General features: G+C 36.4%; 1 protein-coding gene across 1 annotated transcript in view; it reads left to right on the forward strand.

Moving 5' to 3' along the window:
* The window catches only part of NBEAL1 (neurobeachin like 1), a 93,682-nt gene that overhangs the window by 55,237 nt on the left and 25,232 nt on the right, over window positions 1-13,213 (forward strand). The window contains 15 exon segments of the mRNA XM_072419140.1: window positions 338-638; window positions 734-819; window positions 1,773-1,862; window positions 2,553-2,721; window positions 3,216-3,349; window positions 3,749-3,908; window positions 4,440-4,542; window positions 5,986-6,133; window positions 6,226-6,384; window positions 6,680-6,839; window positions 7,537-7,625; window positions 8,622-9,203; window positions 11,252-11,427; window positions 12,187-12,337; window positions 12,441-12,569. Of these exon segments, the coding sequence (XP_072275241.1) occupies window positions 338-638; window positions 734-819; window positions 1,773-1,862; window positions 2,553-2,721; window positions 3,216-3,349; window positions 3,749-3,908; window positions 4,440-4,542; window positions 5,986-6,133; window positions 6,226-6,384; window positions 6,680-6,839; window positions 7,537-7,625; window positions 8,622-9,203; window positions 11,252-11,427; window positions 12,187-12,337; window positions 12,441-12,569 (2,637 nt within the window).

Here is a 13,213-nt window from a genome sequence, read left to right on the forward strand (position 1 = left end):
GCTAGAGGAACTGCTTTCACTGGAAACTTTTTACACAGTAATTTTGTGCTATGATAAATGAATTCAAATATACAGTAAGTTGTATGCAGTAATGATCAATAAAGAAAAAGAAGACTTATGTCAAATGTATATTGTGGTACAATTGTTTAACAAGCAGCTATATGGAAAAAAAAAATTTGTTTAGATTATGTTAACTGTGGGGAGTATTCCCGTGAATTTACCATGTGGTAAAACCATATTTACATTCGGCTGTTGAGGCCAGCATTAAAGTGAAGATCTTGGTTTTATGTGGTATTTTGACCTTTTTAACAATTTAAATTTGTTTTTTTTTTGTCAGCCATTTACATTTTGTTGCATTGGATCTGCTGGCCAGAAGACCAACACACCACCCCCTTCTCAGATTCCTGACCCACCTGTTTCTCCACCAAGTAACACCAGTCGGTCATCACTGGGTGGTATTTTGTCTTCACCGTCCAGGAATAGCTCTCAAGGAAAAACGGATTCTGTAAAAGTAATTTCTGCAGGCACACAGGATAGTGAATGGGGAACTCCAACATCACTTGAGGGTCAGCTTGGATCGGTTCTCATATTTCATGATGTATTGCAAGCTACACAAGTGAAGGCATTGTATTTGGCTGGTAAGGGCCATTAGTTGATATTCTACAGTTCCCCTAATCCAAAACTTTTTTGTGCACTTACCTGTTTACCTATAGGTATTCCTATTTTTTTTCAGGTCCTAATAGCTTAAATCCTTGGAAATCTGGAGACTCTGAATTAGCAGACTTGCCTAGCAAACTTCTCCTTTATTACACACCAAAGGTTGGCTGCAACATTTCCTTTTCTCTTGTGTACAAAATAAAATGTATGACCAACATCCTACATTAACGTATGTGAATCTCTCTGCCTTCTTTTATTTCTCAGGACTTTTAAGAGAATGAACCATGACTAGGCCAGAAACAGAATTTAGCTTTAAAAATGTTCCTGGCTTTCTTTTAAATATATGATAAAAATATATATCCATATAAAGACTTTCTGTGCCTGGCTTTTCAGCTTGAAATGTCACCTGAAGTCTTATTGCTAGTTCTGTTTGACTTTCTGAATTTTTATAGTACAATAACTTTTTATAGTACATTAACTTTTAGTATTCAACCCAGATTCTAGGTTTTTCTAGGTGGGAAGAAATTCTAGGTTACTGAAAAGTGCTGGGTGGTGTGCCCAGTTTAAAGGGGCTGTGGAGAACATGGAGCATTGTGGTATTAACTGATTAACAAGAATCTTTCATATCATGTTGGATTTTAAAAATTAAACTTGCTGCTTTATGCACAGTGCAACTGGTTTCAGTGCTTTCCAGCACTTTACGTGATGTAAATCCAGCTTACTAGGATGCAAAAAAAGTTGCTAAAAAGTTAAACATTTTAAAAGTTTACCAATAGTTGTTGCAGGTATAAATGTTTTTGCCCACAGGCAGGACATGAGTTTAAATTTACCAGTTTATACTTTCTTAAACTTATTTTAGTGTCCTGAAGACAGACGCGCAGTCCCCTTATTACTTTTGAACTCACAAAAGAGTTTCCAGTTCTTCCCCTGAATAGATTTTGACCCAGGACCGTTTTAACAATAAAATGAGTGTGATAGAGAAAGTTTTAGCTTTGCTTGCCTATGTCATAGTCAAGGATGTCAACTCTCCCCCTAATACATATGCTAATGTTTGTGTTGGTTTATGCTCTGATGGTTAATAAAATCTATTTTGTTTATTTGACCTGTTTGCCCAGGCTTGCGGAAATTTCATCTGCCTCGATTTATCACAAAACCTACTGCATGGACGATTGACAGGAAATAAAGTTGTGAACTGGGACATTAAGGTATCTGTTTTATGCTTTTCCTTGATAGACCAGCATCTTTTATCATAGCTTACACCCAGGGGCTTACTTTTACAAACTATTTACATAACTTTCACCCAGGATTGAAACATGTATTTCTGTTGTAAACAAACACTGTTCAAATGCAGTTAAAAAAAAAGACTTGGGGCAATTATTTTAAAAGCACAGCCAGGAAATCAAAAACCCTGAATAATTTATACATTTTATCATTATAATATAAGGGAGTTTTTTATGTAGCTTTTTGATTTTGTAGAGCAGTCTTCAGATACATCTAGGACAAAGTAGTGCTGTAAAAATAGAGAAAAAATGTAGAGAAAAAAATCCCTTGATCCACATCTAAATGCAGTGTATAGATTCAGAATGAGAAGGATTTGTGAAGGAAATAGGTTTCCCCTTTGTGTAAAGCTCTGTACACACATTAGATTTCTGTTGCTGGAAACAAATATTTTGTGATGGTTTCCAATTACAGAAGAAATAGCGAGGAATTGCTGTGCACGTTATATTTTTCTTAAGATGATTACGGTAGTTCATGGGTAAAAACGATGTTGTGTGTGCGTGTAGCTTTATAACTGTATCATTATGTTGGTTGACAAATCAATAGTGAATAACACCAAGACTTTAAATATATTTTGCTCAGGAGAAAAAAAATGAATTATTTTTTTTCTTTTTTAGGACATGATGAACTGCATTGGTGGACTGAATACATTATTTCCACTGTTGGAACAGATCAGCTTATTAAATGAATTTGCTTGTGAAAAATCAGAGCCTGTCATGCTTCCCCCAGAGCTACTAACACCAACAGAAGGGGATTTTGTGGTTCTGTCTTCTACAAAGGCTTCAGGTTATTACTACTAAGGAATTCACTATATTGCTTACTCTTTCCATCTGCATTCCCCCTTTAGATCCTAGTTAAAAATTTTCTTCAATATGGTTACTATTCCTTTTGAGTTGTCTCCTATCAATATGCACAAGGTCTGTCTCGGAGGTCACCGTTTTATATTTTAGGCTCTTTACGTGGTACCTACTTATTGCACTCTGAAGGTCCTGGGATTTATGTTTTGTAGTGTGGTAGTGTCTTTGGCCCTAAAGAGAGCATTCAGGTTTGGAAAATGTACAATGGAACTCAAGTCAAGCCTGTCCCTCATTTCCCTTCTGCAATAAAACTTGCCTGCCTGATTGCTCTCTCTCGCAATAGTTTTGGGAACGACAACATTAATTGATAATGAATCTTGTGCAATTGATTCTTTTTTTGCTGTTCTTACTTGTGATTTTATGTAGACATGGTATGATTATTTTATGTTGTTTTTGTCTCATATACAGTTTTTATCTTTGCAGAGGCCCGGCTGGAAAAGAATATCGTTGCTACTTTTGTTTTGATGCTGAAACACTTTATTCAAAGACATCCAATCAATCAGGAGAATCTTATTCATTCACATGGAGTAGCCACGTTGGGGGCTTTGCTACAGAAGGTAACACCTAACTCATTAATAACTGAATTCTAGCAGATAGAAAGGACAACATTTTGCAGCTCTGCAATTTACCAATATATATATTTTTTTCATAACTCTGTAAGTACCTGTTTGCTCTTGTATCAAACTCTTGCTGTCCCAGTCAGTTCATTTGCTGACAAAAAGCATACGCATAGGGAGATTAATCAGAGATGCAAAGGAATGAACTCATCTCTGTGCTACTTTTCCTTTAACTGTCTAAGCTTTATTATGTTGGAATGGTCTAGGCTCAGTAGATATGGGTTTATCCCATGAAGCTTTGGGCAAAACACAGGGGTGAGGTATGTATCTTTAGGACAATTACAGGTTGGAGTTTTTAATTGTATGGATTAATTAAACTGTCCTTTTGTGTCTTCCTAGGTTCCAGGGCACTTTATGGATGTGAATGTGCTGATGTCAGTCCAGTTACTAATAGAGCAAGTGTCAGTAGAACAAAATACACCTCTGCTACAACAAATGTACCAGTATCTGCTTTTTGATTTTCGTATCTGGAATCGTGGGGATTTTCCCTTCCGAATTGGTAAGTTTGCAAAATTGATTACATTTGTTTATTCTGAATGTCCAATAGCATATATGGACCATTCTTTTAAAGTACAGTACAGCCGTTTTGTTTTGTGTTTTTTACGTTTGTTATTGTGGGAACAGGTTTACATTTCGATCAAGTTGCTTTTTCTGTCTTTGACACCATTAGGAAGATATCTACCGGTATGCCCTTGCTTCCTGTGCCTTTAACACTTTATTAGAAATGTTGGGGAACATGCCAGTAAAATCTATGACAATGTATTATTTCCTGCTGAATCCAAAATTGTTCATTTTTTTTCTTCTAAAATTGGGCTTACTACTTGTAGGTCCAGTTTTAGATAAGATTCATATTTTAATTGGTTATATTTATTACTTCTACTTTAATATGAATTGTCCGAGATCACCTTCTGCTGATTTACCTAAGCCATTATTGTAATGCTATGATTTAGAATAGACAAATTATTATCTTTGTAATCATGAAAATTGTAATATTTTTTGTTGAAAATATTATCCATCTTTTTCTTTCCAGGGCATATACAGTACTTGTCAACCATTATTAAAGACAGCAGAAAACTCTTCCGCAAAAAGTATGGTGTTCAGTTTCTCTTGGACACAATCCGGATTTATTACAGGTGTGATAAGTTACTACAGTCTCAAACAATAGACAGTTGGGTTTTAGGGAGGTAGGCCAATAATTACCTGAAATGCCTTCTACTAAAACAAACAGTTATGTACATCATTGGTTTCTTTCGGCACAGCCATCATCCCACATAGAATGAAATACTCATATAAGAAGGGGTAGTCCAATTTCATGCTCACTTCTCTGGTTCCCTTTATCGCCCATCTTCCCATTGAGGTTTGTGGCCATTTGTTTTTGCACAGCGCAGATGGTCTCGCATTTTACTTTAGTTTACAGGAAACTTCAGGACCAATTCATTGACTTCAAGGTGCCCAGGTTGATGTGGCTGCAAAACTAGCCAAAAATTATCACCACTCCATCACCGTGCCTTATAATAGATTTAAGGCGTTTGTGCTTATATACTGTGTGCTTTTCACCAAATGTGGAGCTGTGCTTTATAGACAGATATCTAGGCTTTGGTCTGATCTGTCAAGACATTGTTCCAGTTCTTGTGGTTTGCTTAGATGCAACTTTGCAAACATACGTTGCACCACCATTTTCAATTTAGACATAAGGAATTCTTCTAAACAAGCCATACTAGTTAAGTCTCTTTCTAATTGTACTGTCATGATCTTTAACATTTATTATGCTGAGACCTGTCGAGTCTGAGATGTAGCTCTTTTGTTTTTGCAGTTTCACTAAGCAGTGCACTTTCTGAGTCCACTCGTTGGGTGAATTTGCTGGGCTGCCCACACCTGGGATACATTTTTGTTTGGTATCAGAATGATACTGTTCAGTTCTTCATTGACAAAAATAGTCACTTTGGGCATGGGTATGGTTAGTTGGGTTGCCAACAGTTTAAAGGTAGGTTAGATTAAGCTTTAGTAATGGTGGAAAGCCTAAAATATAGGGGTGTCAGACATGGATACTTAGGGATATAAACATGTAATGAAGGTTAAAGACTTTCACTTAAATCAACCTGACTGGTAGAGACAAAGACAAAGATGTCTAACGTGCACTACATACCATCACATAAAGAGTTTGAAGGACAATTCTGAAGAAATGACATTGATGGAGCGAAAGACCTTATTTTGTGCCATTCATCTTCAGATCTGGTGGAGTTAAGGTTTATTTCCCACAATTAAAATGATTTTCAGAGATAGAAGGGAAAGGGTGCCAAATGTGCTTAAAGATGGTTAGTTTACAGGTCCTTGTTAGGAATAAGGGATATGATCCAGTGTCTAAGCTGATATAACATATGATGCAAACATATCTTTATTGGATCATGGGCCAACTTCACTGTCTGCCTACAAGTATGCAGATCAGAAATTTGATGAAGTGATTGCAAGTATTAGGAAAGGCACATCCAGGCAACTATTACAGGTTACTATTATTTTGATTCTTTGCAAACCTCCAAGCTTACTAACTCTACTTTTTCTTTATATGAAATTTTCAGCAAAGAAACTTCATTGGCATCAGAAGATCTAACAACCATTAGAACGTCGCTGTTTGGACTCGTTAAATATTTTCTAAGCAAAGGTGGAACTCAGGAGGAGATTCAGAGTATAATTGGTTACATTGCTGCCACCAATGATGAACAACAGGTAATGCCAAGTCTCGGAAATGGTTTCTGGATTTTATATTCTGATAATTTTAAAAGTGAAATAAATGCTTTTCTGTTTTTATTATCTTTTAGCTGTGTGGCATTTTGGAGATTATCCACCACCTCCTTATAACAACCCCTACTATAGACCAACTTTTCCTGCTTTTGTTTGAGCCAGGGTGCGCTGATATTCTTTATGCTTTGCTGTTAAATCAAAGATATTCTGACCGACTTAAAGAACTTGTATTCAAGGTATGCTTTCCAAATTTGTTACTAAACTGTGCATGCTTGTGAATAAGAAAACAACGCCAGTGTAAATTATTAATAATTTTTGGATTGCGTGAAAGTTTTGTACACATGTTGGATTTTTGTCGGTGGAAGGGATCTTTTAGGAAAAGACTACACGAACGAGCGATATACATACAGCACCCTTCTGCTCTATGGGGGGTACATGGTGTGTATGGAAACAAAACATTTAAAGACAAACCTGTTGACTCTATAGCATGTGTTAAGTTTTTTTTTTTTTTTAAACTGTCTATCTTTGCAGATATTTGAACAGATGCTGAACTGCAACAAGGTTTACGAGAAAAGTAAACTACGAATTCGACTGAGAGAAGTGGGATATTCAGGGCTAGGATTGCTACTAAATGAAGCCAATGTCTCTACTTTACTGATTAAAGGACTTCTTAACCAGATTCTTAGGGCAGGTAGGTTTTTCTCCTTAACATCATTCTATTACCACTTACAAGGGGATTGTTCACCATTAATAAATGCACAGCTGATCCATTAAAAAACGCATGCTTTTTGAAAAGCCCATTCGCTAGAATTTCCTTAAAATTAAGGCAAATAAAAATAGGGAAAGCTGCATTCATACATAACAAAACACTTTTTTTTTGTAAGCAATAACATCAGTCTTAAAATGCACATTTAAAGGGGATTTAACAATAAAACAAAAATTGCAACCTTTTATTACAAAAAGGACCCTTTTGCAATTAAATAAACGTAACACCATCTTCACCCAGTCTTCTTCTGGGTTTCGGATCATCGGCACTCTTGATTGGCCAGGCCGGAATGGCATGTATGCTTGTGTGAGTTTAGTAGTATACCTGGCATATCCAGCATCCTACACTGAGCTGCACAGGCATTCCATGGACTCCATTAAGGAGTAAGATGGCCAAAAAAGTCAATTCATCACTCTCCTGCATTTATTAGTCAAAGTGAGTAATAGTGAGTCATTATTTCACATCAGTAATGTAAATTTTCAAGATCACGAGTTGCTAAATTTTAAACTAACCCTATTTGTTGAATTTGATTCAGTGACACAATACAGGTTCTTGCTGCTTAAAATGAAGTTTGTTTTTAGCTTAAATGCGCTCTTAAATCTTTTTTTTTCTTGACTTACAGATCCTGTTGTAAACTATAAAGATTTGCTAGCAGTTGTGCATTTGTCTCACAAATGTGACTTATCTGTACGTGTATCCATCTGTAAAAAGGTATGTGTAAATATTACCAAAATAAGTGTACAACCCTACCAATTCACATTATAGTGTAACTAAACTCGAAAGCAAAAAGTTTATATATTGCTAAATTAGTTAAGCAATGCTTAGATGTGGCTGCATTCATTTTTATTTTTAGGTTAAAAACTTTCAGCAAGTGCAGAAAATACTTTCAGTACCTGTAAGGTTAAATGAAACCAAAAAAAAAAGTTAATCACTTTTGTGCAAACTTCAAATTCCATCTCTCTCATATATTGGGATGAACAAAGCAAGATTTGCTTGAAGTCCAGTCTGGGTGAGAATAATGGTGGACGAGGAATCATAGTCACCCAGAAGCGTATTATTCCCTGAATTACCAGGTGGAATGAAGGGAAAAAATAAGGTTTTAATGCAACCACACAGCACTAGTACTCTTTAATTATAACAAATAAATGGTAATCAACTGTATCATTAGTGTTTAGAAATTCTTTCTGTTTCTCTTGAACTTATAAATCCTCTTAAATTTTTGCATTCAGTTATAGACATATATTTATATAATATTTACATATATTATAGACATATAATATTTTGCTTATTACAGACCACTAAATTTAAAAGTTTGAGTAGGGAACCCATAATGGCATTGACGAATAGTATAAATCAATAACCTATTGGGTGACCTGTTAGTAAGCAAAGAGAACAAATGTAACTAGGCAGATCAAAATATATATTGAAAATACCAAACAGTTTTAAGCTACTAAATAACCATTTCCACTATGCCATATAATAAAGTAACGTTGGTATAGTCTTTATAGTATTCTTAGTATATTTTTAAATTGCCTTTATTTTTATTTTTAGAGCAAGAGCAAAACATAAAAGCTTGGTTGTGTTTCAGACACACAATGGGAACTTTTGTAGTGTGCATTTGTAATCCATTTTACTCTTTCATGTTTTAGGTTGATAAAGTGATTACAACTTTTTTTGATTGTATAAGTGCTCTCCTTTTTTATGTAGGTCATGCATCTTCTACAGTTCCAACCAGATGCAGCTTTTCAGATTGCCCAACAAGTTGGCTGGCAAGACATTTTTGTTAGATTCTTCCTAAAGGAAAATTCAGAATTCAAGGTCAATTCCAAAGTGCAATGTATGGAAAATATTAAAGAGCAAGATAAAAACAGTACAACTGATGAGCCTCAGAAAAGTTGTTCAGGAAGAGTGACTGTGGATAAAACAGATAACATCTTTTCAAATAATACTAACAGCTGGTGCCCTGAAGAATCCGGGTCCTTGAATTCAAGTATCCAGTCTGCTTGCACACTTCTGGATGGTGATGACCCTTCTTTTAGTGGGACTCAGCTTAGGGTGGAAGACCCAGACATGTGGCCCAATGATCACTCCCATCTAACCTTGGAACTAGCTTCTTTTGACTTGGGGGATAATGAAAATCCAACACCTGGAAGTCTTACTAGTACTCCATCACCAGTAGAGTCTTCAAAATCATTTCCTATTGATCGACTGGACAAAGAGTCTATCAGTTCTCCTATTATACTCTTCAGGGATGACCTCTCCCTCACTGTAAACTTGGAAAGCAAAGAGGTGAGGAATAATTGTAAGGCTATTACAACCTTAGTCTAATATAAAAATCTGAAAGAATGAAAATGTATTGAGCAAAAGTAGTTCCTACCAATTAGAGTAATTTGTGGTGATCACATATAGAGCACATTTCTTCACAATATTAATACACATTTATTATTAAATGTATTTGATTTTAAAAGTAAAGACGTGTTCTATATGTGATCACCACTAATTACTCTAATTGGTGGGAACTACTTTTGTTTGAGTAAGTGGAGTCGCATACCATTTTGTATTTAATTAATTTAATTGGTTATTATTCCCCTCATTTGGCTGTTGTCAGGCCTTCCACACATCCCAATTGGATAAAAATGTATTGATTATTGTAACTACACAAGCGTTCTATTTTGTCATCAGCAAAACTGACTTTGGAATATGACCGATCGCTTTGGATATCTTAAGCTGCGTACACACGTCAGATTTTTCTCGCCCGATAATCGGCATCGGCCAGATATCTGGTGAGAATCTGGCGTGTGTACAGTCGGCGTCGTTCGTTGTCCGTGGATCCGTCCCGGCGGATCCACGAACGATGAACGACGACCGATCCTAATGCAAGGGAAGGGGGAGAGCGTGCAGCATGGTGCCGCTCAGTCGCTCTCCCCCTCCCCTCTCCATAGAGCATGAACGGTGCTGTATGTACAGCACCGTTCATGCATCGTGTAGTCCTTTGTCGTTGGAAAGGATCGTGAAAGATCCTTTCCAACGACAAAAATTGCACGTGTGTACGCAGCTTTAGTTTTTGTTCTTTCTTACAGTTCCTCCTGCGTTATTGACATTTTTTGTTAGAGCATGTTCTACAAGTGTTATATACCTGGCCCGTATGCATGAAAAAGCAGAATTTGTTGACCCAGGCTTTTGATTACAGCTACTATTCATACTTGAGCAAGCTGTGGTACAAAATCTTACTACCGTGCTGCAGGAGCATTAGGTTTTCCTGTGTGTAAATGGAAAAAACATGTTACTGCCAGCATAAAAAAAAAATAAAAGTGCATATATATGCCTAAATGTAGTTTGGGAATATCACAGACAAGTGTATATTTTAGTTCACCTATCTGTATGCCAAGCTTCTGCAGATTTTGTTTTGTTTTAAGGTATACACTAATTTTTGTCATTTCATTACAAGCTGCTTCCATGTGTTTGATATTTGGACTGTGTATATGATACAATATGATCAGCTACTTTATTAAAATGGTTGATGAGCAGATGTGAGTCTTTAAAAGGAAGAGAAAAATACAAAAGCCAAATGTTTAAAATTTAGGAAGGTAGAAGCAGGGTAGAAAAGGACCTTGTGATATAAAGTTTCATAAAGTACTATGGCCAACACAATGTTTTTTGTATTATTTCTTACAGTGGAATTGTTTAAATAGCTAACTTTAGGTTATTGATGTTTTATATCCGTTTCAAAATTGGCTGGTCTTCTAAACAGACCAAATAATTTTTATATCTGTTCTCCTTTTCTAAAATGAACCTTGCATGAAAATACGGAGTGCATATTTACTAGTCCTTTCCCTCCAATGAAAAAATGCTAATTTTATCCTAAAAATGTAACATGAGAAAACTGGAATAAATTCTGGCCTTAAACTCAGATGTTGGCGCATAGGACGAAGGTGACATTGCTTGGCCTATTTGCAAATACAGGTAATAGGTAACAGATAACAGGTAACATAAGATTAGGAGTTTAAAGGAATGTTCAGTGGTACAGGTTGATAAATCCATACAAAAATATTATATATTACAAAAACATGCAACAATTCAGTAAATGCTTAGGTGGAACAATAACAGCAAAGGCAGAAACAGTCGGTTTGTTTTTCTGTAATGTTACGTAGGTTATAATGTAAATGATCAGTAAAGATGCCGATATCACTTGGAAATAACTGAAAATTAACTGGGTCCTATTGATGGGACCATTTATTGGATAGGTAATTTGCAGCAATACCGTAAAAAAAAAAAACATGTCTTTATTTGTAAACCAAAATATTCATTATGATGGAAATACTTTTTGCTCTTTGCAGGACTGTGAGGAACAGCTTGTCCAGCTGCTTACAGACATTCTTCTCTGTCTGATGTGGAAAGGCCTTGACAAATCAGACCCTGTGACTTGGATAGAACGAGGACAAGTATTCTCCGCACTTACCAACCTTGGGATGTCCAATGAACTTCTACGTCCTTCAGATGAAATCAAGCTTATGTATGTACAATACCAAGGTTATTTCCATGTTTACCAAGAGATTTAAGATTAGGCAAAGCTCCAGTTGCAGTGTTAGTGTTTTAGGGCAGCCTTGTGGGTGGTAATGCAGGTCTGGGTCTTGTCATCAAACTACCACGGGAACTTTCCATTGTTGACTTCCTAGTTGACTGGCTTTACCTCCGATTAACAGTGGCACCCTTCATATTTGTCTGAAAAACTTTGTTTATCTGATTTGTGTAACACCAGTGACATGGGTGACAAAGTTCCTAAATCCTGGTAATATAAGGGATATATATGTTTTACTGTCTGAAGGGCATACGTCCTTTATTAACCGGTGTGAAATAGGGGGAATCTGTCAGCATGCTGTCGGTGTTGAACCCAGAATTTTTTTAAACCAGGTGGGAAGAATTTGTAGGTGGGTGGCAGCCCCTGTATTGTGACCCAACTCTTAAGTAACCACCCAAAAACAGCCAAGTGGTGCGCCCAGCTAAAAGGGGCTGTAGTGGACATTGTGTGGATAAAAAAAGAGTTTCTGTACTTATTACATACTAGTTTCAAAGCAATAAAAGTCACCCTGTTTATCTTCGCTAAGAGTGAAGTCTTTTGTGATTTGTAAAGGGAACCTTCTCACACGGGTGTTTTGCTTGGTAAATTTTTCATTTAACACTTGGCTATTTATTTCAGTGGTTTAATTTCACTAACTTGTCTGATTGCCCCTGTGTAACCTGTTTTGTATTTGCTTCCTACCTTTATGTTCAGTTTACTGGAAAAGATGCCAGAATGGGCTGTAACTGAGAACAGGGATCCTAAATCTCAAATTCATGCTGAAAATGCTAACAGATTGTTGCATATCGTACAAGACTTTTTGCAGTCTGAAGGCTGTGTAAACCCCTCCTTATGGACTGAGAAGGTATGCCTGAATTTTTTTTTGTTTTTTTTTTTAGGTTTATTTTACACGTTTCTGGCAAACTGACCTGTTTGTATTAATTTGTCCTGTGCATTGTCTTTTTTAGCTACTGGAAGAGATAGTAACTCTGATGGATAGCTTGTCCGTGTGGTACCCAGCTGGACTTGAATCGGAGACCCTTTCCCAAGTAGAGTTCCGGCTTTTGCTTGGTTTCATTGCCCAGGATAATTTACAGGTTGGTTGAATTAAACTATTTTTCACATATCTGTTTGGCAAATAAAAATCAATCCAGCTAGCCCTAATCAATGTCCCGTAAAAACCTAAACGCCATCATTGGAAGTAGCCTCCATATGACTATTCTATTTTAAATACTGCAGGGACTAAAGGTGGGTAATAGTGGTTATAGACTTTTTTTGGGTTACGAGCACACCAAAGGTCTACCCAGGCAACATTAAATTATTACTGGGCAGGTTACAGTGAACACAGCTTTGTAAAATATAAGCCCCGCTGGTAGCAGCACCAGTGTCATAATATTACCGATGTAATCCTGATAACGATGTGTGGGATAAGTATCGTAATGGCCAGAGGACTTTAGACCTGCATATCTGTACAAACGCCTTCATGGAAAAAATGAATTTAAGATCTCACAGACACTGCCTGGTGGTAGCATTGATAAATGACCCAACTAAGGCATTTACAGATGACTAATTGAAGGCAAAATAAAAACAACAAGGTAAGAAACCAAATCTCATTGGCATAATCAATCCAATCTATGTTAGAATCAGACTGGAAACAGTTATGGCAACCCCAGCTACTAATATCCCTCTAGATTGTATGCTTGCAAGTGAAAGGTCCTCGCTGTAATGTGTCTCATCTCTG

The sequence above is a fragment of the Pyxicephalus adspersus genome, chromosome 7 (genome assembly GCF_032062135.1).
Source record: "Pyxicephalus adspersus chromosome 7, UCB_Pads_2.0, whole genome shotgun sequence".
In the NCBI taxonomy this organism is placed as follows: Eukaryota; Metazoa; Chordata; class Amphibia; order Anura; family Pyxicephalidae; genus Pyxicephalus; species Pyxicephalus adspersus.